The 26,065-nt window shown below is 45.5% G+C and overlaps 9 protein-coding genes across 9 annotated transcripts; 5 read left to right on the top strand and 4 right to left on the bottom strand.

Moving 5' to 3' along the window:
- Positions 1 to 777: 777 nt before the first annotated feature.
- On the top strand, positions 778 to 2,240 carry MYCFIDRAFT_196499 (uncharacterized protein; the record flags this gene model as incomplete). The annotated part of the gene is made up of 2 exons (XM_007928254.1): positions 778 to 1,452; positions 1,518 to 2,240. The coding sequence occupies 2 exons, from the start codon at positions 778 to 780 to the stop codon at positions 2,238 to 2,240; spliced, it is 1,398 nt and encodes a 465-aa protein (XP_007926445.1).
- Positions 2,241 to 2,643: 403 nt separating this feature from the next.
- Positions 2,644 to 3,245, bottom strand: MYCFIDRAFT_85397 (uncharacterized protein; the record flags this gene model as incomplete). Its single annotated transcript, XM_007928255.1, has 2 exons — positions 2,644 to 2,906; positions 2,984 to 3,245. The coding sequence occupies 2 exons, from the start codon at positions 3,243 to 3,245 to the stop codon at positions 2,644 to 2,646; spliced, it is 525 nt and encodes a 174-aa protein (XP_007926446.1).
- A 686-nt stretch (positions 3,246 to 3,931) lies between these two features.
- Positions 3,932 to 4,554, bottom strand: MYCFIDRAFT_46958 (uncharacterized protein; the record flags this gene model as incomplete). Its single annotated transcript, XM_007927628.1, has 2 exons — positions 3,932 to 4,147; positions 4,210 to 4,554. 2 exons carry the CDS (start codon positions 4,552 to 4,554, stop codon positions 3,932 to 3,934), a joined length of 561 nt encoding a protein of 186 aa, XP_007925819.1.
- A 1,332-nt stretch (positions 4,555 to 5,886) lies between these two features.
- MYCFIDRAFT_136954 (uncharacterized protein) lies at positions 5,887 to 7,223 on the top strand (the record flags this gene model as incomplete). The annotated part of the gene is made up of 6 exons (XM_007928256.1): positions 5,887 to 6,060; positions 6,115 to 6,151; positions 6,202 to 6,296; positions 6,346 to 6,663; positions 6,714 to 6,840; positions 6,892 to 7,223. 6 exons carry the CDS (start codon positions 5,887 to 5,889, stop codon positions 7,221 to 7,223), a joined length of 1,083 nt encoding a protein of 360 aa, XP_007926447.1.
- A 104-nt stretch (positions 7,224 to 7,327) lies between these two features.
- MYCFIDRAFT_174611 (uncharacterized protein) lies at positions 7,328 to 15,697 on the bottom strand (the record flags this gene model as incomplete). The annotated part of the gene is made up of 5 exons (XM_007928257.1): positions 7,328 to 7,427; positions 7,461 to 9,066; positions 15,319 to 15,433; positions 15,466 to 15,580; positions 15,678 to 15,697. The coding sequence occupies 5 exons, from the start codon at positions 15,695 to 15,697 to the stop codon at positions 7,328 to 7,330; spliced, it is 1,956 nt and encodes a 651-aa protein (XP_007926448.1).
- Positions 15,698 to 15,739: 42 nt separating this feature from the next.
- Positions 15,740 to 16,876, top strand: MYCFIDRAFT_85401 (uncharacterized protein; the record flags this gene model as incomplete). The annotated part of the gene is made up of 2 exons (XM_007928258.1): positions 15,740 to 15,847; positions 15,920 to 16,876. 2 exons carry the CDS (start codon positions 15,740 to 15,742, stop codon positions 16,874 to 16,876), a joined length of 1,065 nt encoding a protein of 354 aa, XP_007926449.1.
- A 2,855-nt stretch (positions 16,877 to 19,731) lies between these two features.
- Positions 19,732 to 20,481, top strand: MYCFIDRAFT_211254 (uncharacterized protein). Its single transcript, XM_007928259.1, has one exon. It carries the CDS (start codon positions 19,812 to 19,814, stop codon positions 20,160 to 20,162), a length of 351 nt encoding a protein of 116 aa, XP_007926450.1. The 5' UTR covers positions 19,732 to 19,811; the 3' UTR covers positions 20,163 to 20,481.
- Positions 19,733 to 20,865, bottom strand: MYCFIDRAFT_153782 (uncharacterized protein; the record flags this gene model as incomplete). Its single annotated transcript, XM_007928260.1, has 1 exon — positions 19,733 to 20,865. One exon carries the CDS (start codon positions 20,863 to 20,865, stop codon positions 20,251 to 20,253), a length of 615 nt encoding a protein of 204 aa, XP_007926451.1. The 3' UTR covers positions 19,733 to 20,250.
- A 3,298-nt stretch (positions 20,866 to 24,163) lies between these two features.
- MYCFIDRAFT_188267 (uncharacterized protein) lies at positions 24,164 to 25,206 on the top strand (the record flags this gene model as incomplete). Its single annotated transcript, XM_007928261.1, has 2 exons — positions 24,164 to 24,320; positions 24,380 to 25,206. 2 exons carry the CDS (start codon positions 24,164 to 24,166, stop codon positions 25,204 to 25,206), a joined length of 984 nt encoding a protein of 327 aa, XP_007926452.1.
- Between the last annotated feature and the right edge of the window lie 859 nt (positions 25,207 to 26,065).

Genomic DNA, 26,065 nt, shown 5'->3' on the forward strand with positions numbered 1-26,065 from the left:
TGAGGCTTGTACCCGCATGCCGCATGGGCAGGGTGTCCTGGTACAGTGCGCATAGTCTGACAAAGACACCACTGCCCGCTGTCAAGGCACATCGTCAGTCGGTGTTTGCGCGCAGTAGAGAGGCATAGGCTCGCAGGCCAGGCCACAATGGCAACTCATCGGCAAGAGAGCTGAGTAGCCGAGAATAAGCCCATGCGAGTTGGCGTGCGTTGGCGCCAGCGTGCTCAAGCAAAGGGTGCATCCGTGACAATGCCTCTTTGGCCCACGCGCAAGATGCGACAAGGGCATTTTCCAAATATCTGCAGCATCGTAGGCACGTTCATTTCCTTTTGCACTTGACTCCTCATTCTGCTTTCGTAAGAGGGTAGTCATCTCAGAGCGTCGCAGCGACCGCGTCGAACTTGTTAAGGGTCACAGATGCCTACTTTTGAAGCATAGCCTCCCACGTCCCGTACCACACCGCTACTACACCACCTCTTCTAGCTTGCAACTGATCGCCGCCCGAGCTCCTACACCACCGACTTGGGAGCTGTTCCTTACATACTTCCGCCACCTGTCCCGCCCGCCCGGCCTAAGCATACCACGAGCACCACCCGCATGGCCATGGAAGTCCACGCGACCACACTTCCCTTGAGGGATAATGAATCTATGACAGCGGCGTCTGGTGACGTTGGTGTAACAGAGTCACACGCCCAGCCCAGGCAGTCCCTTTCCTGTGACCATGAATGGAGGGAGTTCTTACAGTCGCTTGGGCAAGACAATCAATCAACAACAACCATGAACTCGAACATGGATCTCACATACTTCGGTTACGACGACAACGCTCCCGCTAACTTCGGAGCTATGGAAGACGTCCCGCAACCAGATCCCCTTTCAGCAACATCCACGAATAGCTCCACTTCTTCAGTCAGCGAACCGAATGCCGCTCCGCAACCATTCCAACCAGCGTGGCCTATTGTGCCTGAGCACCAAACGATGTTCAACTGTGGGCCGATCGCTTATCAGCATCCGCCGTGGGTACCCGATCAGCAATTCGAGCCGCCAGCCAACCCCTTCGGATTTCAGAACGGCGATGGTCTCGGTATTCACATGCCACCCACTTCGAACCCCGTCGATTTACCGATTCAAATGCCCTACCAGAATGGCTTTATGGACCATCATTCTCCTCGAGAGGCACACGATGAATTTGGTGATCCGAGCTTCAATCGTGGCTGGCCACGGCATCATGACATGCCTGCCGACGATTTGTTCTTCGATGAGGGTGAAGATGGTGGAGAGTCTGCTGACCCATGCTATGCGCAGCTATTGTACAAGTGTCTGAAGGAGGCTCCGAACTATACACTGTCGCTCCGCGAGCTGTATGAATGGGTTGCGCATCACAGCCACAAGGCGAAGGATCCTAAGAATCGCGGCTGGCAGAACAGCGTCAGACACAACCTCTCGATGAATGCTGTAAGGCTGTTCCCTCCGACCTTCTGCTACGGCGCTGACATTCCTAGGCTTTCATTCGCGTGCAGCCTGCGCCGGGCTCTGGGCAAAAGAAGGGCAGCCTTTGGCGATTGACTGACGAAGCTCTGCGTGAGGGTGTCATATCGACTACCCGCTACCGCAAAGACCCAAAGCGTCGACCAGAACGCCGCGCTGTTCCCGCGCTGAATCGTCAAGTGTCGGGCGCCAAGGGCGGTCGAGCAACCAGAGATGCCAGCCGCTTGCGACAACAAGCAGCGCAGCAGCAGCGCTTCCATGGTCCTTTACATCATCATCGCTCCCGTCGCTCCGATCGTCACAGACATGGACCGGCATATAGTCCATACGGCGTCCGCTCCGCACCGCACTCACCTGTCGGCCAACCACACTTCATTCCACCCATGTCAACACCTCAACCACCATCCCACCCACCTAGCCCATACTTCAACATCGTGGAAGACAACCAGATCCCCTTCGGCGACGAACTCACACCCACAGGCTTCGCATTACCAGGCCAGCAACCCCCTCCCCTCCCACAGAACTCGATCTATCCTTTCGACGACTCCAATACGAAACCCTCTTCCGTCACAAGTTTCGAAATGTTACCTTTGGATCTTACTCAAACACAACTTTTCGGCGATCACGATCCCGAATTAGGTTTTGATCCTAACACACCTACACCAAGCCTCATGACTGAGGAAAGCTTCATGGCTGAGGAGAATGTTCCGCAGCTCATGTCTTGTGGTACGAGTAGAGAGACTACGACATTTTGATCATACTACCAAAAGAAAATGCCGCACGGCGCAAAGCTCTTGGCGGGGGAGGAAATGTACTGGATTGGAATGGAATGGAGTTTGCTTGATCTGTTTTGCTTTTTGCTTGGATGATGACGACGATTGCAACTGTTTGTCAGGGAAGTATGCGAAGAGCATCTGAAGCATGAGTGTTTGTACATTAGAGAGCATGAATTGAGAGCAATCAGAATCAAACACAAACTCATCGTCATCGTCTCTTTCTTCGTCTATGTACAATATGTAATCTTCTCTCGCTTCTATGTGCATTGCATGTCTTCTAAGAAACCATCAGTGAAGTAAGACGACCTCTCACATCTCGGACGTACCTCATCCATTTGCTTGTCATGACTTTAGTCCCAACAGCGGCGAAGAATGTCCCCCTCTAGTACGCAGGGTCACCCAGCGCCGTGACGCTACCGTAGCAAGTACCATTATCACAATGACCGCTGGGCGTCAGCCAGCCCCAAAGTGCAATATCTTTCCCATTTGCGAAGACCTGTGTCACGTTGCCACTGACCGTGCCCAAGCATACGTTCGCAACGGTGTCGCATTTGATGTTAAATGGCAGAGGAGCCTTTCCAGCCAATTGAATTCCGCCATAAGCATGACCGTTCTGGACCCAGCCTGCGACCGAAGCCCTGCCAGCTGTGATTCATTAGACATGGACGAGAGTTTTTTTATCATCCGGAAAATTTTTTTTTTTTGTGTTGATGCTTACTTACCAAAGCTGCTTCCGTCAGTCAAAAGATTCTCGATTTGTCCGCTGACGGTGACGTTGCATTTGCTGAATTGGCTGTTGCATTGGGATTCGAGGAGGGCGGGGACACTGCCAACCAATGCTCCCACGGTGCCTGAGACGGTATTGGTGACGGGTGCAAGAGCACCGGTGACGCCGCCGAGGAGTCCATCTGGTGAAGGCACCGGTGTGGCCAAGGCAGTGAGGGCGAGAGCCATGAAGGCGATGAGTCCCACTGTCGAAGGCATCTTGATTGACGGATGGAAAAGTGGCTGGAGCAAGACTTGCGAAAGGTCTTCTTGAAATGGAGTAACCAAGTGCCCTGTTCATTGAATGTCGGTGTGGTTGCACACTATTATATCCTGCTTCTGGTTGTTCGATGCCACCACGAGTCTGGAGCATTCCAAATTCAAACGAAGCCACGATGTTCGGCGCTCAAGGCCTTCGTTCCGCGCATCGACTTGGCAGAACTCCTTTCCGAGTCTCGAAGTCGTCGATGACAGTCGAAATCACTGATGACAAGCAAAGGCGGCACGCCCATTATCGATACTCTGGATCGGTGGACAATGTGAGGGGGGTTTTGGCTGACAGCTGAGTCGGATCTGTGCAAATGAAGACGCGAGATGTATCGTGAAGCGAATGTGTGGCTAGAACAGTGTCGGAGGATTTGTGTCAGAGAAGTACCGAGCGTGATGACTTTTCGGGCGGTAATATAGAAGCGCATTGAGAGTCATACAACCATGCCCACGTGGCTGGCATGTAAGGCTGACTCGCAGCTAGATTTGATCGCAAGATCCGGGTCTCAGACTTCCGGGCCTGGACCGGAGTCGTGCCGCTGGATAGCCTTGTGTGAGCTTTTGAGCCTGGATTTAATGTGCGAGCGTACATCGGAGATCCGCAAGTTCTGGACGTTTGATTGAGAGACTGCATTCTGTCATACCGCATCCTCTAGCCCATCATTGCCATCATCACAGTGACCAAACTGTTGGCCAAGTGTTTCCTGTCCGACTCTATCTCTGAAGCATGCAGAATGTTCTGTAGCATAATCACGTAAAGCTGACCAGTCGCGGCACATATGTACTTGACCATCACCAGATTTGTGCTTCCCCTGAGTGTAGAGGGGAGTAATGTCTGCGTGACACATTATGAACTACAATAAAGCATTAGCTGAGAAAATGATTTAAGCAAAGCGAGTCACGGAAGAAGCCTGACCTGCCTAAAGTAGTCGAAGCAGTGGCGTGCATGCTGCACTGGCCAACTCAATGGCTTGCCCTCAAGACTTTCGAGGAATACTCGTCGCACGATTTTCAAGCAATGAAGCTGATGGTAGGACTCCAGGAGGTATAGTCCTTTGTCGGAATCATCCGGGAGAGACATGGACGCGGGCCAATGATTATTTTTGGCGAAAGCATGGTCCACTGCGATGTGTCCGTGAGCTGTATTGATCGCATCCCAAAGAAAGTCCCCTTCTGTGTCGTTCATCGAACTGTAAGGAGTGTTCCAGTGGAATATGACCGGCTTGCGAGGCAGATCTGGAACAAGCGCTTGGAGGGACATTAGTGAGAAGTCGTGTGATTTGCCAATGGCGCATACCAATGTTTTGCGGTTTATACTCATTCTTACTGTCTGGTGAAGAGCTGTCCAGGTGCGGCTTGAACGGCTGCCACAGGATTCCTGCAAGAAGGATGGTGTTGACGAGAACCAGGACTGTGATGGCAATACCCTTCCAGTCCAAGCTTCGGCTTCGAGCACTTGCGCAGGACTTTTCCGAGTTCTCGGCGTCAACAAGCAAAAGATTTCGCTCCTCATCGGACTGCGAGCCCTCCATTGCAGTGTTGGAGCTGTATCAGCTTGCAAAATCTGAGATTGTTTCCGGAAAGGTGTCAGGGGCTTCGGTGAGGGCGCGCAGAAATCTCTCAACGCTTCTCCGTCCAGTCGACATGAGTAGACCACACACATGGGAGCTGGTATCGCTTGATGGTGGCCACGGCCAGATCTAGATCGACGCACGCGGCACATGTTCCTATTGTATTCCTGACATGGTTGTTGCCACGATGCTTCGCTTACGTTCGGTTTCGTTGAGTCATGATGGTCATGCATAGCATGCATAGATCGAAACATCAGTACCACAGTTTTGTGCCAAGCTTCAGTTTCGGGCTTGGGGATGACTTCGTCTACTTCGAGATATTCTCATGATCGTGTTGATAGACTGGCGCATCTCTTCAGCAGTGGCCGTACTGGCAGCATTGATACATTGTCGAGTGTGTTGATGGAAGAAGAGATGAAGTCGAACAAAGCCGGTGAAGAGCCAGAGACTAGCACAGACCACTTCTAAATCGAGCGAGGGCGTTCTCTCTTTGGGACTAGCTCGAAAGCATCTGACACGCTTAGTGCGTCCATCGTCTTGCTTGTCTATAAAACACGTCTCCTAATATGTGGTTGTAATAATGCCTCAGCACAACCGATCTAAGCTTGAACACGAGCGCTGTCTGCATTGCAGCCTTCCCGTCCCCACTATGGCCGCCCCGACGGGCCTCAAGCCTCAAGCCTCTCGCCTCAGCCAGCGGGACATGATATCTGACGGAGACACGCCAACCTGACGTCGGCAACTTCATGACATGGACGGCTCATCAACGGCTCTCGATGCAGATATCATTGCACGATCTGGCTGTTCTGCGGCACGCTTCAGTTCTGGACAGCGCGATCGTCCACCCACAAAGGACCCATTCTTCGCATTGACTTCCAAAGCTCAGACGCCATGCTCGAGACTTTGAAGTGCCACGTGAAGTCCCTGCAACGACTCGATGGTGAGTATACATAGCAAGATGAATGCTTGTATCTTCGTGCCATCGCAGTCAACCTTCTCCCCTCTCATTCCGGCAGGCAGACATGTATTTCATCAACCCGGACAGCGTAATTACGCTCACAGTTCTTTTGACGGTCCTCGCAACATGTGCTGTCGCAGTACGGCTGTCACAAGTCAAAGGGTTGGACCAGAGATTTCAGGGAAAGACCGTCCTTCAGGGCTTTCATCTCGAGGACATTTTTTGTGTTCTCGCTCTGGTGAGTGATCCTTGAAAGGCCAAGAGCGTGGTAAAGCTGACAGGGACGGTACAGATCTTTCTCTTTCCATCATCTGTGATCATCATCTGGGGTATGTCTTTCACTCCATTCATGCCTGTTCCAATACTCAACACGATATAGGCGCTGCCAAAGGCTCAGTGGGCGGCCATTCCAGTCCAGATGATGTTCAGACATGGATCATGTCTGTCACGCCGGAGTGGGTAACATTGGCAAAGGTAGCTCTTCCCGCCTGTATAGAGAGCGCAGCAAGCTTACTTTATACAGGTCGTATGGGTCACGCTTTGGCTGCAGCCGATCATCATAGGATGTGCCAAGCTCGCCGTCCTCTTCCTATGCCGACGCATCTTCTCCTTCTCCAAGAGCTTCATGTATACGAGTCTTGCTGCGGTTGTCGTCGTGGTTGCATTCATGATCACGTTCACCTTCGGTCTCTTCTTTGATTGCGGGAGTGACATCGCGGCAAACTGGGGTTCCCTCTCCGAAATCGCTCAGAAATGTCCTTTCGGATTCATGCCGACGATTATCTACACGATCCTGGATGCTTGCCTGGACCTCTTCGTGCTCTTGCTTCCAATTCCATGGGTAGGATCATCTGACTTATTCTCACCGACGCACTGCTTATGCTTCGATAGGTCTTTCAACTGAAGATGCCTTTGGTCAAAAAGCTCTCGATCTGCGCTTGCTTCATGCTTGGAGCCATAGCGACTTCTGCTGCCTTCATTCGCATGGCCATCTTCATACAGACAGGCATTCCCTCAGGTAAGTAAGGTTGTTCGAAGTCGTCTGGAGATCAAGCTAAGATCAGTACAGCTGCACTCAACAAGGACTTCATCATGGGCGTTCCAACGTATGACATCCTAGGCATCGTCAGCGCAGAAATGTTCTGGACCATGGTAGAGACAACAATAGCAATCATCGCAGTCTGTCTTCCAGCGATCCGAAAAGTTGCCTCGTTCACCGCTTTCGGCAAGTGGTGGCGACTCACCAGCGTCGGCCGCTACTATCACAGCAGAAGGTCTCGCAATCGCAGCCTGGCCACTCCTGATCCTGAGCTCGGTATCAAGGGGACAGTTACATCCATGGATGTGCCATTCAAGCTGGAAATGGTTACCACGAGAGAAATGGGACACATGCCAGAGTGAACACCTGCGAGAAGTGTGGGAGCGAGAAAAGGAGTATCAGCTGAAGTTTATGGTTACCAATCGTGCAAATCTCTGGAAATGATGAATCTTGGTTGAATGAGATCTTATCGATGTATAGCTAGGACGAGTGTATGACTTTTCGATTGTAAGATGAACGGAACGACAACGGTGTGCACATGAACAGTTTGATACATTTCCAAGAACCTGTACAGTCTTTTACAGTATATGCTACACTACTGCTTCTTCTTCAGTTCTGTCGTTGCCTGGGTACTGTTGAGCCCTTCAATGCCCTTGAGCAAGACGCCTGCGATGCCAAATCCAAGCACAACCAGATCTAGAATATGGACAGCCCACCAGATATGCTGAACACCAAACATGCAAGAGTCGTAATCGAATTTCCATTCTTTTGTCTCCTTGTCCCACCAAGCACTCAGCAGGCCAGCGTTGCCGCCAAAATCGCCCATCATGCTCCGGACTGTGACCTCGCGTATGCCGGTCAGCGTACTGTCCAGGACCTGTTGCTGAGCTCGCGCATATGTTTTGGCGTCCCATCTGTCCTGGTAGGAAGAAGCGTCCTCGCTTTGCAAAGCTTCGAGGTCAAGTTCTTTCTTCTTGGAGTGGTAGACATCGCATCCAGCGTGATCGTGGCCGTTGAGTATGATACCCTTTCGTGATCGCTCCAGTCCGATGATCCCGTCCAGAATGCGCTGCGAAACGTCCTCGCTGAGGTGATTTTGCTCCTTGATGCCGCCGCCGTGGTGCTCAGGAAGGTAATCCACAAACGGTGCATCACGGCAGGTGCCGGCCTCTTTGTGGAGTGGAATATGTGTCAGCAGAATGGTAGCAGAGTCTGGCGATGGCAGGTCGTGGTAGAGCTTGTGGTTCAAGAAGTCGATACTTTCTTGATGCGGATCCCAAGCTGCCACTGGACCATCCAGATTCATGGAGTTCAACACGATCAGTCGCAGTTCCGGGGTGGTCGGCTGCAATGTAGCAGGATCAATGGTAGTGGTGTTGTTGAGGGCAAATCGAATATCCCAGTTGACGCGATTGTACATATGCTCAAATCTCGCAATGCGATGCTCATCGATGTCGCCAGCATATCCGATATCATGGTTCCCTGGAACTGTGATAACCATATCTTTCCACCTCGGATCAGCGCCCAAAATGTCAGGCCTGCTGGTGCTTGCATCCGTTATGAGCTGGGGCACTTTTTTCGCGCCTCGAAACACCACATGCCAGAACCTGTACGATCTGCGCATGAATTCTTCGTCGCTGATCCATTGACTGCCAAGCAAGTCTCCCAGTACAGCGACATGTGTGGGCTTGGTATACCAGTGAATGGTGCGGTAGACATGTGCCAGATACAGGTCGTTGCCCCACAGGTCCAGCCTTTTGTGGTAGGTCCTGAAGGCCCCCGGGATATCGTCGTTCCACAGCCTCTTGGCCTCGTCACCCAGACTGGTTGTGAGCGAAGCGAGTGCATCTCTTTCGACCCTGCTCCACAGTCTCCTCAGACTGGGAAACAGCTCGGCATGTCCATGCTCGGGCAGACTCGTATCGCCTTCAAGTTGAGGATCTCCAAAGACCAACAGTCGAAATGGCGCAAGTTCTCCGGGCACTGCGGCCTTCGCATGGTCAGCGTCGGCGAAGTAGCATGCTGCCTCGGCGTGTCGAGCTTCGGGAAAGCTGCATTGGTGGAAGAATGGATAGAAGTAGATGTACAGCGTGGCGAGGATCGCGGGAGGCAAGAACGACCTGGACAAGGCAAGGAAAAGGTGGGAGGTCCGCATGGAGAGGCAGAGGCACAGAATGGAGAACGCCAGCCAAAGCAAGTTGGGCACTCAGAAATCCTGACCACCAAAATCGCCGAGCTGACCACCGAATTGACCAATCGGATGAAGCCGTGGTAGTCCGTGCGCAGGTTAGTGCGCGCGCTCGGCTTAAACAAGCTCGACTTTCCGAAAGCAACCCTCATTCCTTTCCCCTACTATAGCAGCTTCTACTAGCGTTAGTCTATTTAGAATCTAATCTTAACCTATTCTAACTCGATTTACTAATCTATTTAAACTCGATTCTACTATAGCCCTATCTTAGAAGCTTATTAATAATAAGGACTACCTCGTATATATCGATACGGTAGGCAAGAATATAAAACTATTAGTAAGTCCTTTTATTATTCTATTGCTATTTATTTCTAATTGCTTTTAGGGCTTCGAGGTATTTAAGTTAGTCGTAGACGAAAACAGCTTCTTAGATAACAACTAAATTCTAGTATTAGGCGAGGTAATCTATCGCGTTACCGCTAGTAAGGATAACGACATATGTTTAGTAAGTTTTTTCTAATCTAAATGCATTAGTAATAGTATCTAATTAGTTTTAGTATAAGCTATTCTAAGACTCCTCTGCCCTAATCGCTTATATACGTACAAATACCGACAAAGGCGGATATAGGCTTATATTTAAGAAGAGAAAAGGTTAAGGTAGATAGGAGGCGAAGAAATAAGCTAAGAGTATATAATACTAATCGGAATAGTTTCGGAAACGTTTAAACATAGGCTAATTCTATTTAGAATAGTATCGTAAGGTAGCTGTCGCTACTAATAACGCCTATATTAACGAGACTAAGAAGGCGGTAAGTACGCTAAAGCCGAAGACGCTAAAGAAGGCTGCTAATACTACCCTAAAGAAGGCAGACAGGATCGGTATATTATTAGTTTTAGAATAGTTTAAGAAAAAGTACTAATAGTTTCTTATTCGTTTTAGAAAAGCCTGCTACCCTACGTAGTATACGCTCGTCTAAGAAGAGCAAGGCTAAGGCTAAGTTCGCGGCTAACCTCGAGGACATTATTTCGGGTAAGGAGACCTTATAAGTAGGGTTTTTTTTAGTATAGTTAGCGTAGCGTTAGGGTTAGGAGATACTCTTCTAATACTAATAAGAAAGCAATAAGTACTGTTAAACCATTCTTAAACTAATAAGAATCTAATAATAGTGCTCGGGCTTTCTTAATAATTTCAGATTTAAATGATTTTTTACTAACTTTTCTTAGAGGCAGTAAGGCTAAAGGATCTCGGTCGGTAAAGGCAATAGGTTAAAATACTAAGTCTTTAAATGCCTCTATTTCTATACTTAATTTAGTACTAATAAATTATAGGTCTAATCGAGATAAAACGGCTATATCTTCGAAAAATCCGAAACCTCGAGAAAGAACTCTATTAATAAGTACTAACGATAGCGACGCTAATAAGGACAACGACGAAACGGAATAGGTAGGACTAAGTCCTATAGCGGTACGGCCTAAGAGTCCTATCGCTATCTAGAAATCGAGTCCGATAAAAAGGTTTGTAATTAGAATGCGAATCTATTTAACCTACGACGGTAGAAATACGCCTAAAAAAAATTAACCTTGCTTATAGGACTACTCCGGACGATAAGGATAAAACTAAAGAGTCGCGACGGCAGTAAGTAATAATCTTCGTTTTATCCTATCTATCGTCGACTTCCTATTAATATTTCTAGTATTTCTAAATCGCATAAATTAGCGCCGATAGTAATTTCTTCGGGTAAGTCGGAGAGCTCGGTCTATAACCTAGAGGAAGAAAATCCCCTTAGGGACCTCGAAAAGCTCGCGGTATCCGCTTCTAAATAGAATACTATAAATGCCCCGTCGGCGCCTTCTCGTAATCTAAAACTAATAATATCCGTTTCGGATTCTAATATTAAGCGAGAGCCTAGTACTAAACCCCCCCCGGCTTAGCCCTCGAAAACACCTACGCCCGAGCCTTCGATTAATCCGCCTATTACGCCTACGCTACTAGTCTAGCTAGCCCCTCCGACTAAGCTAGTACTAGCTTAGTAGCCCTTATATCCTCGATAGGGGTTTCCCGATCTATAGCCTCTCGCTTATAGTTCTATTCGAGTGCCTAGATATAAGCGAGGAAACGCGGTAAGTCTACTCTTATTTAGATCTTAAACGATTGCTAGTCTATTCTTATTCTATTTAGATTAATTTCGGGAGCGCTATCGGTCTTCTACGTTAGTAAGGATAGCTCGATCGTTGTCCGACCTATTTACGAAATAGATAGACCTAAGACCTCTTCTGTAGCTATAAATACCGAGTATTGTTCTAAGATCTCGCGGACGAGAGCTTAAGGGCTCTTAGAGCGGTAACGAAGGAATAATAATAGGATAGGAATAGGATAGGAATAGAATAGGAATAGGATAAGAATAGAATGCGAATAGAATAGTAGAGGAGTTCCTTAGCGGATTAAGAATTTCGTAGAAGGGAATACTAGTATAGAGGTAGTTATAATTATTTTTATATTATAGTCTAAATCCTTTCTTATACTAATCTCAATTCAATTATAAACCTTTCTCCCTTATCTATTCCTTTAGTACTATTTCCTCGCGAAGGAGATTAAGCATCTCTCGTTTCGCCTTATTCTACTATTCTAGAAGCTTAACGTCAATCGGCGGTATATCGTCGCTAGTTACCGGTACACTCGGTAGTAACGGCGTACTAGTTGCTTTACGTAAGGCTAGACTTTCCTTCGCTTATAACGATAGCGCCGAACGACGCCGCTTTAGTATCTAAGTACTACTCGGTTCTTCGGCGACGATTGTATCCTTATTAAATTCTCGTTACGTTCTCTTTTCTATCGCATCCCGTTTACGATAGCGGCTCTCTAGATACGGAAGTTAATACTATTCCGATACTATTCTAATAAGGATTACTTTACTATATCGCTGTTTACTCTTCGTTACTAGCGAGTATACGGAGTAAGCCCGGGCCCGCTATATTAAACGAACGCTATAGGACTTAATGTTTTTTATAGACGTTAGAGTCTTTCGATCTAAGATAGCAGCGCTATTTCAATATTATTGCTTTGCGAAACTAATTAAAAAGCCTTTAGAAAGCTTTAATATACGCATTAATCGTAGGTAGAATTTCCCGATGCTTTCTAGTATAGTACCCCTATTTCCCGGCTAACTCGATTGCATTAGTATAGTATCTAATTGTCCGCTAAGTTGCCTTAGGAATATTCGAGAAGGCGGATACTAGGCTATAGCGGATATAGCGATAGAGCTTATACCTAGCCTACCTTACTACTTTCTCGTTTAAATAACCTAGTAATAGGATTTATTTAGGATTCTAATCTAAAAGCTTTCTTACTTACCTGCTAAAGCTTTAACTTCCTTTATATAAGCCTCTTTTAATTTCAATCTACGGATACTATCTATCCGAGCGAAAAGGATCGATCGATCGTATAGGCTCTCGTTCTAAATAGCCTTATTAATGTTCCTCTGCTAATAGATTACGCAATAGAGGATAATATATTCGAGTTGCACCCTCTAATCGCGGTTTTAATAGTCAATTTCTTAAAGATAAAGTCCTAAGCCTATAAGAAGCGTTTATTATTACAATATTATCGCAATAAGATTAAGATAAGAATGCTTTCTTATACCTTTAGCCTACTTTAAGTTTAGGTCGGTTACGACCGCTCGAATTCCTTTACCGTAGATATAGTAAAAGGTTACTACGGTTCTAGTAACCTTACGCATCCTTCCGAAGACTCGCGTAAAGAAGTTCTAGTATATTAACTCGGATTCTCTACGGACGTAGGCTCGGGCGAAGATAAGGACTAAGAATAGATTTAGAATAGAATAACATTAGTATACTATCGGAATGCGAATTACTTACGAATAGTTCTCTCTTTATCCTATCGTCCGAGAATTACTTCGTTTATATTCTTTTCCTTAATGCGTTAGAACGATATATCGACCTCGAAGGTATCGAAGGAAAGGAATAGAGACGCCTACTCTACGAAGAATGTAATAGTTATATACTCTTGTTCTGTCTACTATACACCCTAAATATATTGCTAAATAGAATATTAGTAGACTCGGAATACATTAAGAAAGGAATATAAATCGAATAGGAATCGACTTTCTTACCGTTTCGGGGTTCTTCCGCTCGATATTATGCTTAAATTAGACTCTATTTATCGTCGTTCCGTTTAGGTAATAAATAAGCTTTTGTCGTCGGATTTCCCGTCTAATATTATTAGTATTCTCTAGACTAAGATGAATTTCGCTAAGGGCGTAAACCCCTTTATCTCGGAGGTACTACTATAGGGCGAACGTTTAAAGGAAGACAGCTTATCCCGTTCTAATTAGTTTCTTAACCGTTTAGTATACGATTCTTATTTGCTTAATATATATAGTGTTATCGTTGCTAATAGCGTTTAAGTAATAAGTCTCGAGATTTCATCCTTATAGGATTAAAGCGGTCGTATAGGCGGCGGCGGTAGATAATAATACTAAAAAAAGGATACGAAGATAACGTAAGGATATACCGCAAAGTTAATAGGAACGATCTTCCTTATTTTAACTAGACAACTAATCTTCTTAAGGAAACCTAGTCTAGAGGGGAGGTAATTGTAACCTAATTGCGATATTAATTTATTAGCAATCTAATAAGAATCTATTTATACTTACGGTATATCCTCCGTAGGCTCGTCCCTTATACGATCTCTATATACTATCGCTTTGTAATTAGAATCCTAGACTAATTGTTTACTCCTATAACTAGGCTCTATATCTATTTATAATCGACATTCTCCGCTAGCTTAATCGCGCGGAAGCGATAATCGTATTTGTTAAGGCTAGAAGAGTCGTAGTTCGTATAGCAGATAAATCCTTCGCCTAGTATTATCCTTTTAAGCTATTTCGTTTAGCATTAGTATACGAAATAAATCGGAGTCTATTTACATCGCAATAATATTAGATTAACATTAGTATAGGATTTATTACTTATACGTAGATTAAAGAATCCAAACTTTATCTTACAAGAGTCGTACCTAAAGGCCTTATAGAATATCCTATTTTCGAACTCTTTTCGGAGCGACTAGTAGAGCCTATCGCTATTATTCGCCTAGGAAACTATTAACATTAGAATTACATACCTCGACGCGTTCTTTCTCGCTAAATTAGGATTATCCTCGTTAAACCTTTCGAGATTCAATCTCTTTCTTATCTTCTACTATTCTTCCGAGACCTTATAGTAATCTATAGATGCTAGGTTCTCGTATAACTACTAGTACTACTTAATACCTAAGCAGTCGTACGACGTCTTAGTATACGGTATGTTACCTAAGCAACTAGATACTATTAGAATAGCCCCCTTCGTTCCTACTAAGGGAACGCTATATTGTATCTACCTCTCTATTAGCTATCCTTACTAATCGTTTCTTAATCGTTTCTTAAAGCGATTAGATCGGAATAATATCGGATTGAGAATCTACTTACGTCTAGCTCCGGCTTATTACTAGTCGTAGAGTAGTCGATTACGTATACGTATCTATCTTTATAGGTCTTCGGATATTACGGTATCGCGGTTACGTATTCGATAAAACGAGCCCTAATAGCGTCGCGGTTCGAGGTAATAATAATCCTATCCTATTACAAATAAGTTCTTATTCGTTTAATATTGCAATAGGAATGCCCTTATATATCTTATAACGTCCTTAACGTCGTCGTCGATATATAGTACCGCTAATCGGCTTTTATAGTACTCCTCGTCGTACTCCTTAAATTCTAGCCTTTAGTAGTCCTTCTCGTAGGCATTATCGTCGTTAAATCTAAGCTAAGCAGTCGTAGGGGGGCTATCCCCTTCGGTAAGATCGACCTTAAATTGCTTTTAGTATCCGAAATAGATATAATCGGAATATAATCGGAATAGTATTAGAATAATATACGATTTGTAATAGAATAGGCCTTTCCCGCGGTAGGTTCTCCGAGGATAGCGGCGTTAGTATCTAGTTCTTAGTATAGGTCGGTAGAATATTTAATATCTTTACTATTCCGTAGTTTTCTTATTCGTATTTATATTCGTAGTAAATAGTATAGGAAAGTAATAGGGAAAGGTATACCTTTCCCCGCATATTAGTATATTATACCTTTTAGCTTAACCTCGGCTAACCCCCTATTATTTTAGAGTTCCTAACTACTGCGGTAGTTAGCTCGGCGATTTTAGTAGTTAGACCGGCGCTGCGCTTAAGTTGGCGTTTAGGAGCGTAAGCCGCGGTCGGTCACGTGACCAGCCACGTGATACTGGCACATAGGTACCATATAGGCCACAGCCGTTTAGATATATAAGCATCCTCTTCCTAATCTTCGACCTACGTTCGTAATCCGTCATTTTCTCGCTCTCTCGGAGATATCCTCACAACTCTCCAAAACATCAGAAACGACCACCATTTCGGCGTTTCCAGTCTTGTCCTGATCCATCTGACTCCGCGACGACCATCTATGCAACTCGGGTTGCACAATCTCATCGACGCAGACCAGATCAAATCTTGCTACGCGACCATTTCTAGACTTAATATTAAGACTTCTAGTATAATTACCAAATAATAAAAAAATAATTAGTCGAAAGACAGCTTGCATATCACTGCTTGCCACTTTCTATCATAGTAAAGCTGCCGCCATCGGCTTGCCATAACAAATCCTAGTCATGGCTACCACGCTGCCGACTGATCTACAAAGCTCCATTGACTTTGTCAACTATGCCAGCCGCAAGCTCACCTACATCGCCCTCATCAGCGGAAGGGAGAATCGCGTCGTCCGTCCATTAGAACCGAAGATGGTGGACAACTATCATCACTTAGACTTGCTCTTGACCTGGCTTGACCAGGCCAACATGACGCCGGAACTCAAGCAGCGTGCAAGAGTCCCTCGCGTCCTCGAAGTGGTCTTCTCCGACCCTAAGTTCCAATTCCCTCCCGAGTACAAGACCAGAGCGGAAGCACTCTACGACAAGTTCAACGCCGAGAACTGGGGTGCTCCAATTCCTCTTGTGACTGAAGACTCCGATCCAGACTCAGTCGCAGATGTTCCTGATTCGACTCGAGAGGGAGAAGCCACGACCAAGAGACGAAAGTCGACAGTCGTGGCCAAAGGAGCCTACACCATCCTCCAACCCGCAGAGAACCATCCCGTTTGGGGTCTCAACGGCATCATGCACGGCATCACCCTCCGCAAATACCGCGACACAGGCAAATACACAAAAGTCCTAAACCCTCAGTACCTGCACGAGAAACGCAATGCCAAAGTCTACGGCCACAATGGCCTCGAGGTTGGCAGCTGGTTTCCAGAACGTCTCGCCGCAATCTTCGCCGGAGCACACGGAGCCAGAATCGCGGGAATCTCGGGCATCGCAGAGACTGGTGCCTGCTCCATCGTCATCAGCGGCATGTACGAAGACCTAGACCAAGACGAAGGCGACATCGTGTACTACTCTGGTTCCGGTAGCCACGAAAACAAAGATAAAGACCGATCGGCTGAGACGACCCGGGATACGAATAAATTACACACCTCGATTTTTACAAGACGGCCGGTGAGGGTGTTGAGAACTAGTAAGGCTCGGGGTGAGTACGCACCCATTGAGGGTGTGAGGTATGATGGACTTTATGAAATTGTGGGATTTGATGAGCCTATCAATAGGAATGGTGGGAAGTACGAACGCTTTAAACTGGTGAGGAGAGCTGGGCAGAAATCTTTGAAGGAGTGTAAGAAGAGACCGACGTGGCAGGAGTTGAAAGATTTTAACCAGATCAACTTCGGGTTTGGGGGTTATCGATTGATTCGTTGAAGATCCGAGCGATTTAGACTAACAAGTTAGTAGAATTTAAGGTAGTATTAAGAGTAGCAATAGCCAGACTGATAAGCTCGGAATCGCTGAGGAACTCAAGGGAAGTTGGTTTTGGGATATGATTGCAAAACAGAATGGGAAAAAAAATCACGATGCTTTAGCATTAGCAAGATCTCGTTACCTGTTATAACATTCGCACAATCTCCCCCATACAAACCCCTTCGTCATGACCAACACCATATCTCCCTGTAGTATCTTCGCAATCCATCATTCCTTCGTCATATCACGAAACTACTCGTGTTTGTTGTGATGTGTCTACCATCGCCTTCTCCCATGTCCTCCGCCTCCCATCATACCGCCTCCTCCCATGCGTCGGGGTGGTGGACATGAGCGTCTACCATATCCATATCCTCCTACTAAGGTTGGTCTTCCGTATCGTGGCGCTGGAGCGACTATGATTGTTTGGCGACGGCGGCGTGGGAGACACATTTTGTTGATTGGTGTGAAACCGGGTCGTTGTAGTGATGATAATGATGATGATGATGATGTTGTTGTTGTTGCTTTGCTGCTTTGATTTGTTCAGGTCTTTTTGAGCTTGATGCTTCTTGCACTGTGGAAGTTGGAAGTCGCTGCGTGAATGATTATGCGAACGTCTATCGATTGAGCTCTTTATATCTTCATCCAAGGTTTCTACCAGCCATGTCATAGCCAATGTTCAATGTCTTGATCGAAGTCGTGGCAGTGCTGAGCATATGTCATACCAGGTCTTGTGCTCGTGGTGCTTGTAGCGCAATCCTTGCTTACGATTCGACGAAAGTGGTATTCATCTGCAGGGTCGACAAGAATTTCTTGGAGCATGTGCCAACATTCTGCTCCGACACCAACGAAGCCGTCGTGGCGTATGTCAACTCCGCGGCCACTTATGCTAGGCAGAGGTATATAGTAGTGATATTACAATTGGTAGTACGTCACTGCAGCACTTGTGCCTGGCACTTGAGACAGGTCGTTATAATCGACATGCTAAGCCGGTATGTATTCTTAGCCTTTACACCAAGACATTGTACGCGACAGTGACGCAGCTTGGCCCTGCAGCCCTACGGAGCTGCACATAATGCACATTCGAACGTCGCAGTCGTCGATTTCGACTGTACAAGACTGTATAGTCCTATTCTGTGCCGTCTGCTATTGCGGAGCTGACGCTAAACAAAGGAGAAAATTCGCAATTCTCCAGAATGATACTCTAGATAGCGTATGATGAACGAACGCTGGCCTCTCAAAGGCTTTGTTCGACTCCCGAACCATGACCACCGACTCTGACAAAGGAACACCAATCCGCTTCCGGTGAGATTTCTTTGTCCGGACGCCCGCGTATGCAGCCCTCGACGTGCAAGTAATTTATGCCGGGATCGTTTTAAGCAGTTGCAAATTCAAGTTGGAGACCTTCCATCAGCCCCGAACAGCCATGGCAACTGCCAACGATCTACAAGGAATTTTTATCGGCTTTGGCCTCCAGATCGATAATGGAGGTGCGTATAAATTGCTCGCCACAAGTGCTGTAGAGTTTCTGACGATTACATTTCAGCGGACGCTCAAGGGGAACTACAGCGTGAATCGCTCACACTTAACGCGGGAGATCTCCAGGGCCTTGCAGAACGATGTGTTCGGAGCGACGATATTGCAGAGCGAATCACCGCGCTCAAAGAATCGGTCTATGATCGTCGAGAAATTCGCGATTCACTAAGCGAAGAAGAGAAATCCACGCTGGACAACGACGAACTCCGTCTGCAAAATCTCTTACGGGAAGAGGTAGCAGAGCTTCAAGAGCTGCATAATTCGGTGATATTGCTGATATCTACCTTGCCAAGATTTGTCGCGGCCGTCCAGAATCGATTGAACAAGGCTCGGAGTAACATCGCTTCTAGCCCGAGTAGAGATGCCTCAGACGCACGTCAAGAGCCGCCTAAAGAACAACCTACGGGAAAGAAAGTAAGAGGTCTCTATCCTGCACATATCTACGATCCAGCCTTGGCAGAATACGGAGCATTGCAAGTACCCTCTTCGGGTACGCAGGTGTTTCCTCCACAAGATTATCCTGCTGACTGGCTCCCGGTCCTGCGCATCAACCATGGCGGAATGGGAAGGGTGACGATATTTGCTCGGTTTGATAACCACAACACCCTGATCGAAAGGATAGTTCGGAAGGATACTTATGCTCGAGATTTGGCGTCTTTTCAATTCTGGGAGCAATGGTATGGTCCACCAGGAGATCTTGTTCCTATCGAGTTCTGGATCCATAAGCTGGTCTTTTCGAAAAGCCGTAAGATAATTGATTTGGCTAACCTGAACCCCATGGTGGACAGCATCCGACTGTATTATCGGATGTATCTTGCCTATGCTGCGCACGGCGATCTATGCGACACCATATCGAGATACTGGGATCGGGGAAACGAGACGGGAGATTATTGGCCTCCGAAGGGGTTTGTTCTATATGTGTTCAAGGCGCTGGTTGAAGCTGCCTTGGTACTTCGCGAGGGCGACGGTGTCAGAGAGGTGGTGCATCGCGACTTGAAGCCAGACAACATCTTGTTGGACCTGCCAGATGATGCATCATTCCCCAACTATCCAGAGCCGTAGGTCGATTCTGCAATGATTGCATTCGTCTGCTGACAGATCATTTCTTAGGAAGGTGACAGACTTTGGCCTCGCTATCTTGACCAAAGAAGACGATCGATGGAATCCTTCTGTCTTCCACGGAGGGGGAACTGCGGGCTACCGGCCTCCAGAAATGTTGTCGTTCGTAGATAGTGAGACAGGAGAGCCCTGTGATGATTGGAAGATACTGTCCGCGTGCAATGTGAGTAGATTCAAGCCGATCAATAGTGTAAAGCTGAGCACATGACAGGTTTGGGGTATTGGGGCCGTGTTGTACTGCTTGATGCAGTGTACCACATTAACTAAGGAAGAACAGCCATCGTATCTGCCAGGCAAGGTCACTGAGTATAAGATCGACCACGAATACTTCCGCTCGAAATATGGCGCTGGCCTTGTTGATCTGGTGAACCGATGCATGAAATATAATCCCCAGGACCGTCCGCCGTTGCAAGACCTTGAAGCAGCAGTCGCTCAACTTATCGCCGAAGACCTCGAAGCCGCTCAAGCTAATGGAGGGGTGCAGGATCCAGCCGACACAATTTTGATGACGGCGGACGCGTACCGTATTGGAATGACGGCGGCGCAGGTTTTGCCGCAGCCAGAAGAGGTCGCAGAGGGGATAAGTCTACTATAGACTTTCCTGCAGAGGCGGCAGCATAGGCAGCAGCAGCTACTTCCGCGGACGCAGGCGCATCTCAGAAAGCGGCCAAAGGTTGTAGCGATCATAGTCGAAGCTCTTCATATTCATCATCTTGAGGGAAGCCAAGATGAAATCTCCCACATTTTGCCCACTCAAGACTTGCTCCGTCTCCAGTTTCGAAATCCACTACTCGGCCACCATTCTTCTTGTCTTCGCTCAGGAACATGCACTGCAATCTTTCGCCGCTGATCGCTTTCTGCCATTCTGGGACTGCGTAGCCAAAGATTGTCCCCGACACATCCCAATAGGTCTGCTGTTGTGTGTTGATGTATTTGAATGGCCCTTTGAGCCTAAAGGGCATTGGGGTGTTCTTGCCTCTTTCAAAAACCTCTTTCAGCTTCTTGCTGGTCGTACTCGGTGGAGGCTTGACTCGTTGCGTTGGCTGAAATATGGTGACCATTACGAATGGTAGCTGCTCGTCTTTGTCCGCCTTTTCCACATCGCCATCCTTGTCTATGCTGTATGCCACGCCGTCAACTTGAATCAGATCGCTCTCTTCGTCTTCAAATACTCCGATGCCATGATTGCCATGATTCGTGAGGAAGGCTACAGGTGGACCTCCATCCTTGAGTCCCGCATTGTACGCGGACTGTAAGGAGAACTGGAAGATGTCGTTCGGTATCGACTTGACGGACATATCGGGCCAGCAGGTATGCAGGATACGGCTGGGGGATCGGTTTTGTATACTTGAAAGGCGGTGTGGCAGGAAGACGCTCAGGGGTGCGGATGTATTGTTAGGAGGAGAGAATTCGAGTTCGAGACAGCTTGTAAAAGCGATGATCGTTCACGTATATGCCCAACCCGCACTTGCCTCCGCAAGAGTATTGACACGTGCATTGCAGGTGCTGTGTACCTAGTGTGTGTTGTCCGATTGGGAGTGTGGCGGAGCCGGTGGGAGCTTTTCCGACGTCGCATAGGGAGGCCCATACGTACAGGGCGATCAAGCGAGATGGCGGACGGCGGTTATCCCTGCTAGCGCGGCGCTAGTTAACTTCGGTTATAGCCGCAACGTGCTAGCAGCTTCTTAGCCGTTCCTGCTACTTCCTACTATTTCTACGATTTAACTACCTAAGTACCGTTTTCTACCTATATAGTAGTTACTAGTAGCGCCTCGCTTATTACTAAACTAGCTACTAATCTAACAAACTAACTAACTAAATCTAACACTATAGCTAGATATAGCTTAGATAACTAAATAATCTATACTAATACTAGAATGTAGACGCTAACTATTCGTCGAATTCTAGAAGAACTAGTTATACTACTTCGCTTACGTAACCGCGGCATCCGCGTACTCGGTATACTAGTCTAAAAACGACTAGCTAAGGCCTATATAACTAGTTGCAATTAAAGAAGGAAGAAATAGTATAAGGTAGTATATAAGCTTAGTAGTATTTATAAGTCGCTCTATATCCTAATTAAGCGAGATAGTAGAAGGGAGTAATCCCTAGAAACGGGATCTAACTAATTAAAGCTAGCGTACTACCTAAAGGAATTATCCGTACTTTTAAAAAGTTTATATCTAACGTTTTTAAGCTAGCTACTATTTATAGGGATTACCCCTATCCGCTATCTTACTTAATTAGAGTATACGTTATTAATCGCTTAATAACGTAGAAGGGGCTTAGCTACTTCCGATCCCTATATATTCTAGAAACGTCTACTATAATCCGGAAGAAGCGAGTTATATAGTATTACCGATTCCTTAAGACTAATTAGCTAAGAACGATTTATACTAATAAGGTCGGTCTTTAGCTTATTTTTCCGAAAACGTAGGTTTTGCGGCTAGCTAATAATATCGTCGATCGAAGCTATTCTAATATAATCGAGCTATAGAAGCCGAAAGCCGAGACCCTATATTTTTAAGGGTCTATCTCGGCTTTCGGCGTTAGACCCTTAATTAAGCTACCTAAGGACGAAATATAGACTAGCTAATACTATCGCGAGAATATCCTACCTTTAGTTATACTATTTCGCTTAGCGCTCGAAATAGAATAGAGCGGCTCCTTTTTATTAGTTAAAGATAACGCGCTATATTATAGGGCGACGCTAACTATTAAAGTATATATAAATATAGGGACTAATCGTATAGCGCTACTACCCTATTCGCTAGAGCTAAATCTAATCGAGAACGTATAGAGCTATTAGAAGGATTGGATTAGTAAGCGGATACCGTAACTAGCTATAGTTACTAAGCTCCGAGATACGGCGAAGTAAGAGTAGCGTAGAATTCTAAGGAGTTACGTTTAAAATTTGTTTAACTCTATATAGAAGCGTTGTAAAAATTATTGCTTCTAACGGTTACCTAACCGATTATTAGCTAGCTTTATTTAGCCTCTTAATTAAATTTGGTTAGCGCGGCGCTAGTAGGAATTACCGCCGTCCGCTATCTCGCTTAATTAAGATATACTAGATTATTAGTATAGTACTAGACTACTAATATAGCACTTCTAAATATAGCGATAAAAACGCAATCTTTGTCCCTTTAAGTTCTTTTTAATATATCTATTTAGATAAAGGAGTTATAGCTTAATAATATAGAGCAAAAATACTCTGATTTGTATATACTTTTAGCAAACAATAAAATTTCTAATCGCTACCTATTAAAATTATAGGCTATATAGCTAAAAATTCTAACTTAGAAGTTTAATAATTTTTTAGCTCTTAGTATACTATTTTTAGTAATCTAAAATGTAGATCTTATACTTTTACCTTATTAAAATCTAAATTGAAATTTATATATTAGTATAGAAACAATTAGTAATATAATCTAGAAAGGAATATTATTTTCTTACTATATTCTCTTTAGTTTATCTTTCTATTTAGAAGAGTTATAGCTTAGTAATATAAGACAAATATACTTTAACTTTTATATATTTTCAGAAAGGAACTAAAACTATTATAGCGATCCACTAAGATTAGTCTAAAACTCTTAAATAAAGATTTTAAGATTTTAAGATTTATTAAGCCTTAGTATACTATTTTCAGTAATCTAAAACCTAGACCTAAAAGTTTTACCTAGTATAAATATAGGTTGAGATTCTTTATTCTAGAATTTTAGGCTAATATTAGTAGATACCTGTAATAATTTTAGTAATTTTCTAATACTATAATAACAATAGAGTATTTTTGTCTAATATTACTAAGCTATAACTCGTCTAAAGAAAAAGATATACGAAAGAGAATCTAAGAAGAACTTGAGTTTAAATTCTAGATTATGTAGCTAATAGTAGCTATATTAAGAGAAAAGCCTTAAAATAGATTTTTATGAAGTAGGACTATAAGGTCTGGGCTTTAGATTACTAAAAATAGTATATTAAAACTTAAGAAAACGCTAAAGTTCTAAAATTTCCAACTTGGAATTTTAAGCTATATAGCTTAATAATTTAGGAGGCAACAATTAGAAATTTTATTATTTTCTAAAAACATACATAGATTAGAGTATCTTTGTATTATATTATTAAGCTATAGCTCCTCTAGATAAAAAGATATATTAAAAAGAACTTCTCGGGGCAAAGATTGCGCTGTGAATTCGTCACTGACAATCTGGTATGTATGGAGCTCCGTCGTCGCACGATTGAAGTCCACATTCTGCGACTTCACCTCTGTTCGTCACACATGAAAAGATCATCTCAAGCATTCAAGTACCCATCGACCCATCAGGAAGAATGCAAGACTCCTGTGCTGGGTCCCGCGTCACTTCAAAGACCCGCCCTTCACGCCAATGCCGGCGAGATCGAAGATGGGGCGGAAGCAATGCCGAAATCGGTAGGATGTGTGATAGAGAAAGACTCTTGCTGACTGCTATACTCTTCCTGCAACACCTTTGATATCATTGCTTATAACAGAAAGTCAAAATATCTTTCCCGCCATCGACAAACCAAAGCCGGATGCAAGGCTAGAGCGGACATACACATCCATTCACCTTCATCGTCATGGCAAGCACATCAATAAAGCCCAAGATCCTCGTCTTCGGATCCGGCGCCATAGGAACCATCTACGTGTACCTCCTCCTGAAAGCCGGTTGCGATGTAACCGCCGTCTGCCGAAGCAACTACACCGCAGCAAGAGATAATGGCTTCCACATCGACAGTGAAGTCTTCGGCAGAGGAATACACATTAAGCCAAGGTCGTGCGCACAATCTCCGAAGCAACCCATTCAAACAACGGACCCTACGACTACCTGATCGTCTGCTGCAAAGCCATCCCCTCAGCCAAAACCCCCCAAACAATTGCCCCAGCCGTAACCCCAAACTACACAACCATAGTCCTAATCCAAAACGGAATCGACATCGAACCCGAATACTCCCTCACCTTCCCCTCCACCCCTCTCTTAACATGTATAGCCTACCTCCCCACAACCCAAAACTCCCCAGGCCATATCACAATGGGCAACAACGAACGCCTAGAAATCGGAACCTACCCCGAATCCTCAAAATCTTCAACCTCCGCAGAAATTCTAATCTCCCTTCTAAAATCCTCCGGTTCAAACACAACCTACCACCCCAAAATCCAAGAACGTCGCTGGTTCAAACTCCTCCTCAACGCCCCCTGGAATCCCATTTGCGCTTTGACATTATCCCGAGACGTCGCCTTCCTCTCATCCTTATCATCCGACGGAATCTCAGAATCCATAATCCGTGGCGTGCTGCAGGAAGTAATTCTCCTCTCGCAAAGTCTCGGGTATACTTCGATTACGGCTGAAGCAGCGGAAGCCGGATTCAAAGTGATTAAGGATCGGGTGGGAAAGATGGTGGGGATTGAACCGAGTATGTTGGTTGATGTTTTGCATGGGAGGGCAATGGAGCATGAAGTGATTTTGGGGAATGTAGTGAGGAAAGCGAGAGAGATGGGAATTGAGGTGCCGAGATTGGAGATGTTGTATGGGTTGACGAAAGCGTTGGATTTGGCGACGCAGAAGAGGAAGGAAGGGAGATCTTTGGATAGAGAGGATTTGGGAGATGTGTATCAAGCGTGATTTTGTGCAGGGCGGGAGGATATACTAGGTTTTGCGTTTTACCGTAGAATGCCAAGCATAGCACCTCCGCAGTATGGAACCTTATAGTTTACTAGGCATTCTGCTCCTCTTTGCTCTCGTAGACCTTAAATCGTACCCTTATACCGCCTATAGCGATTATTATCAATCTGCCGCCCGAGTTAGCGTATACGGTCGCAATCTATATCGCTAGCGACCTCGTATAGTAGTATTTCGAGATACCTAATCGAGGTAGAAATACGACGACTTCGTAGACTTTAAGAACGCGTAAACTAGTCGATAAGGACCTACCGGCGTACAAATAGGCTGCTAAGAGGCGCGAGTCGCCTATAAAGAAGGGTCGGACGAAGAATATAAAGTCGAAGGTAGCAGCGGCGCTAAAGAAGTTTAGTAAGGCTCGCGTAAATAACGCGTAGGCGTAGAGGGAGTTTACTAAGTAGAATAATAGCGCCTCGACGGTAGTTAGTAATAATAAAGAGGTCGTAGATTTAACGGCTCTAGTAGACGCCTCGCTATCGAAAGGCTCTATATTTAGTAAGTTAGCGCCGCTACGAGTAGCTACCTCCGTTTAGGCCTTTATACATTAAGGATTACGTTACGCGGTAGTGAATTGGTTAGATTGCACGTAATAGATTTAAATTAGGGCTAGCTTCCGTCTTTCCGAATAACTAATTATATACTACTCTACCTAATCCTTTGCCTAAAGGCCTAAAGCTAAACTGCTAATTTTTATTACAGATTCTGCTATCAAAATGCGATCTCGCTGCACTAGCGACAACTGGCAAATCTAATACGAGGAGGTTGTAGCCCTGCTAATTACGAGTCTAACGATCTAAAAATC

This window comes from Pseudocercospora fijiensis (assembly GCF_000340215.1).
Source record: "Pseudocercospora fijiensis CIRAD86 unplaced genomic scaffold MYCFIscaffold_4, whole genome shotgun sequence".
NCBI lineage: Eukaryota > Fungi > Ascomycota > Dothideomycetes > Mycosphaerellales > Mycosphaerellaceae > Pseudocercospora > Pseudocercospora fijiensis.

Excerpts from the sequence above, each read along its gene's own strand:
- MYCFIDRAFT_211254 (XM_007928259.1), top strand. The coding sequence starts at position 19,812 with ATGCAGTGTACCACATTAACTAAGGAAGAACAGCCATCGTATCTGCCA.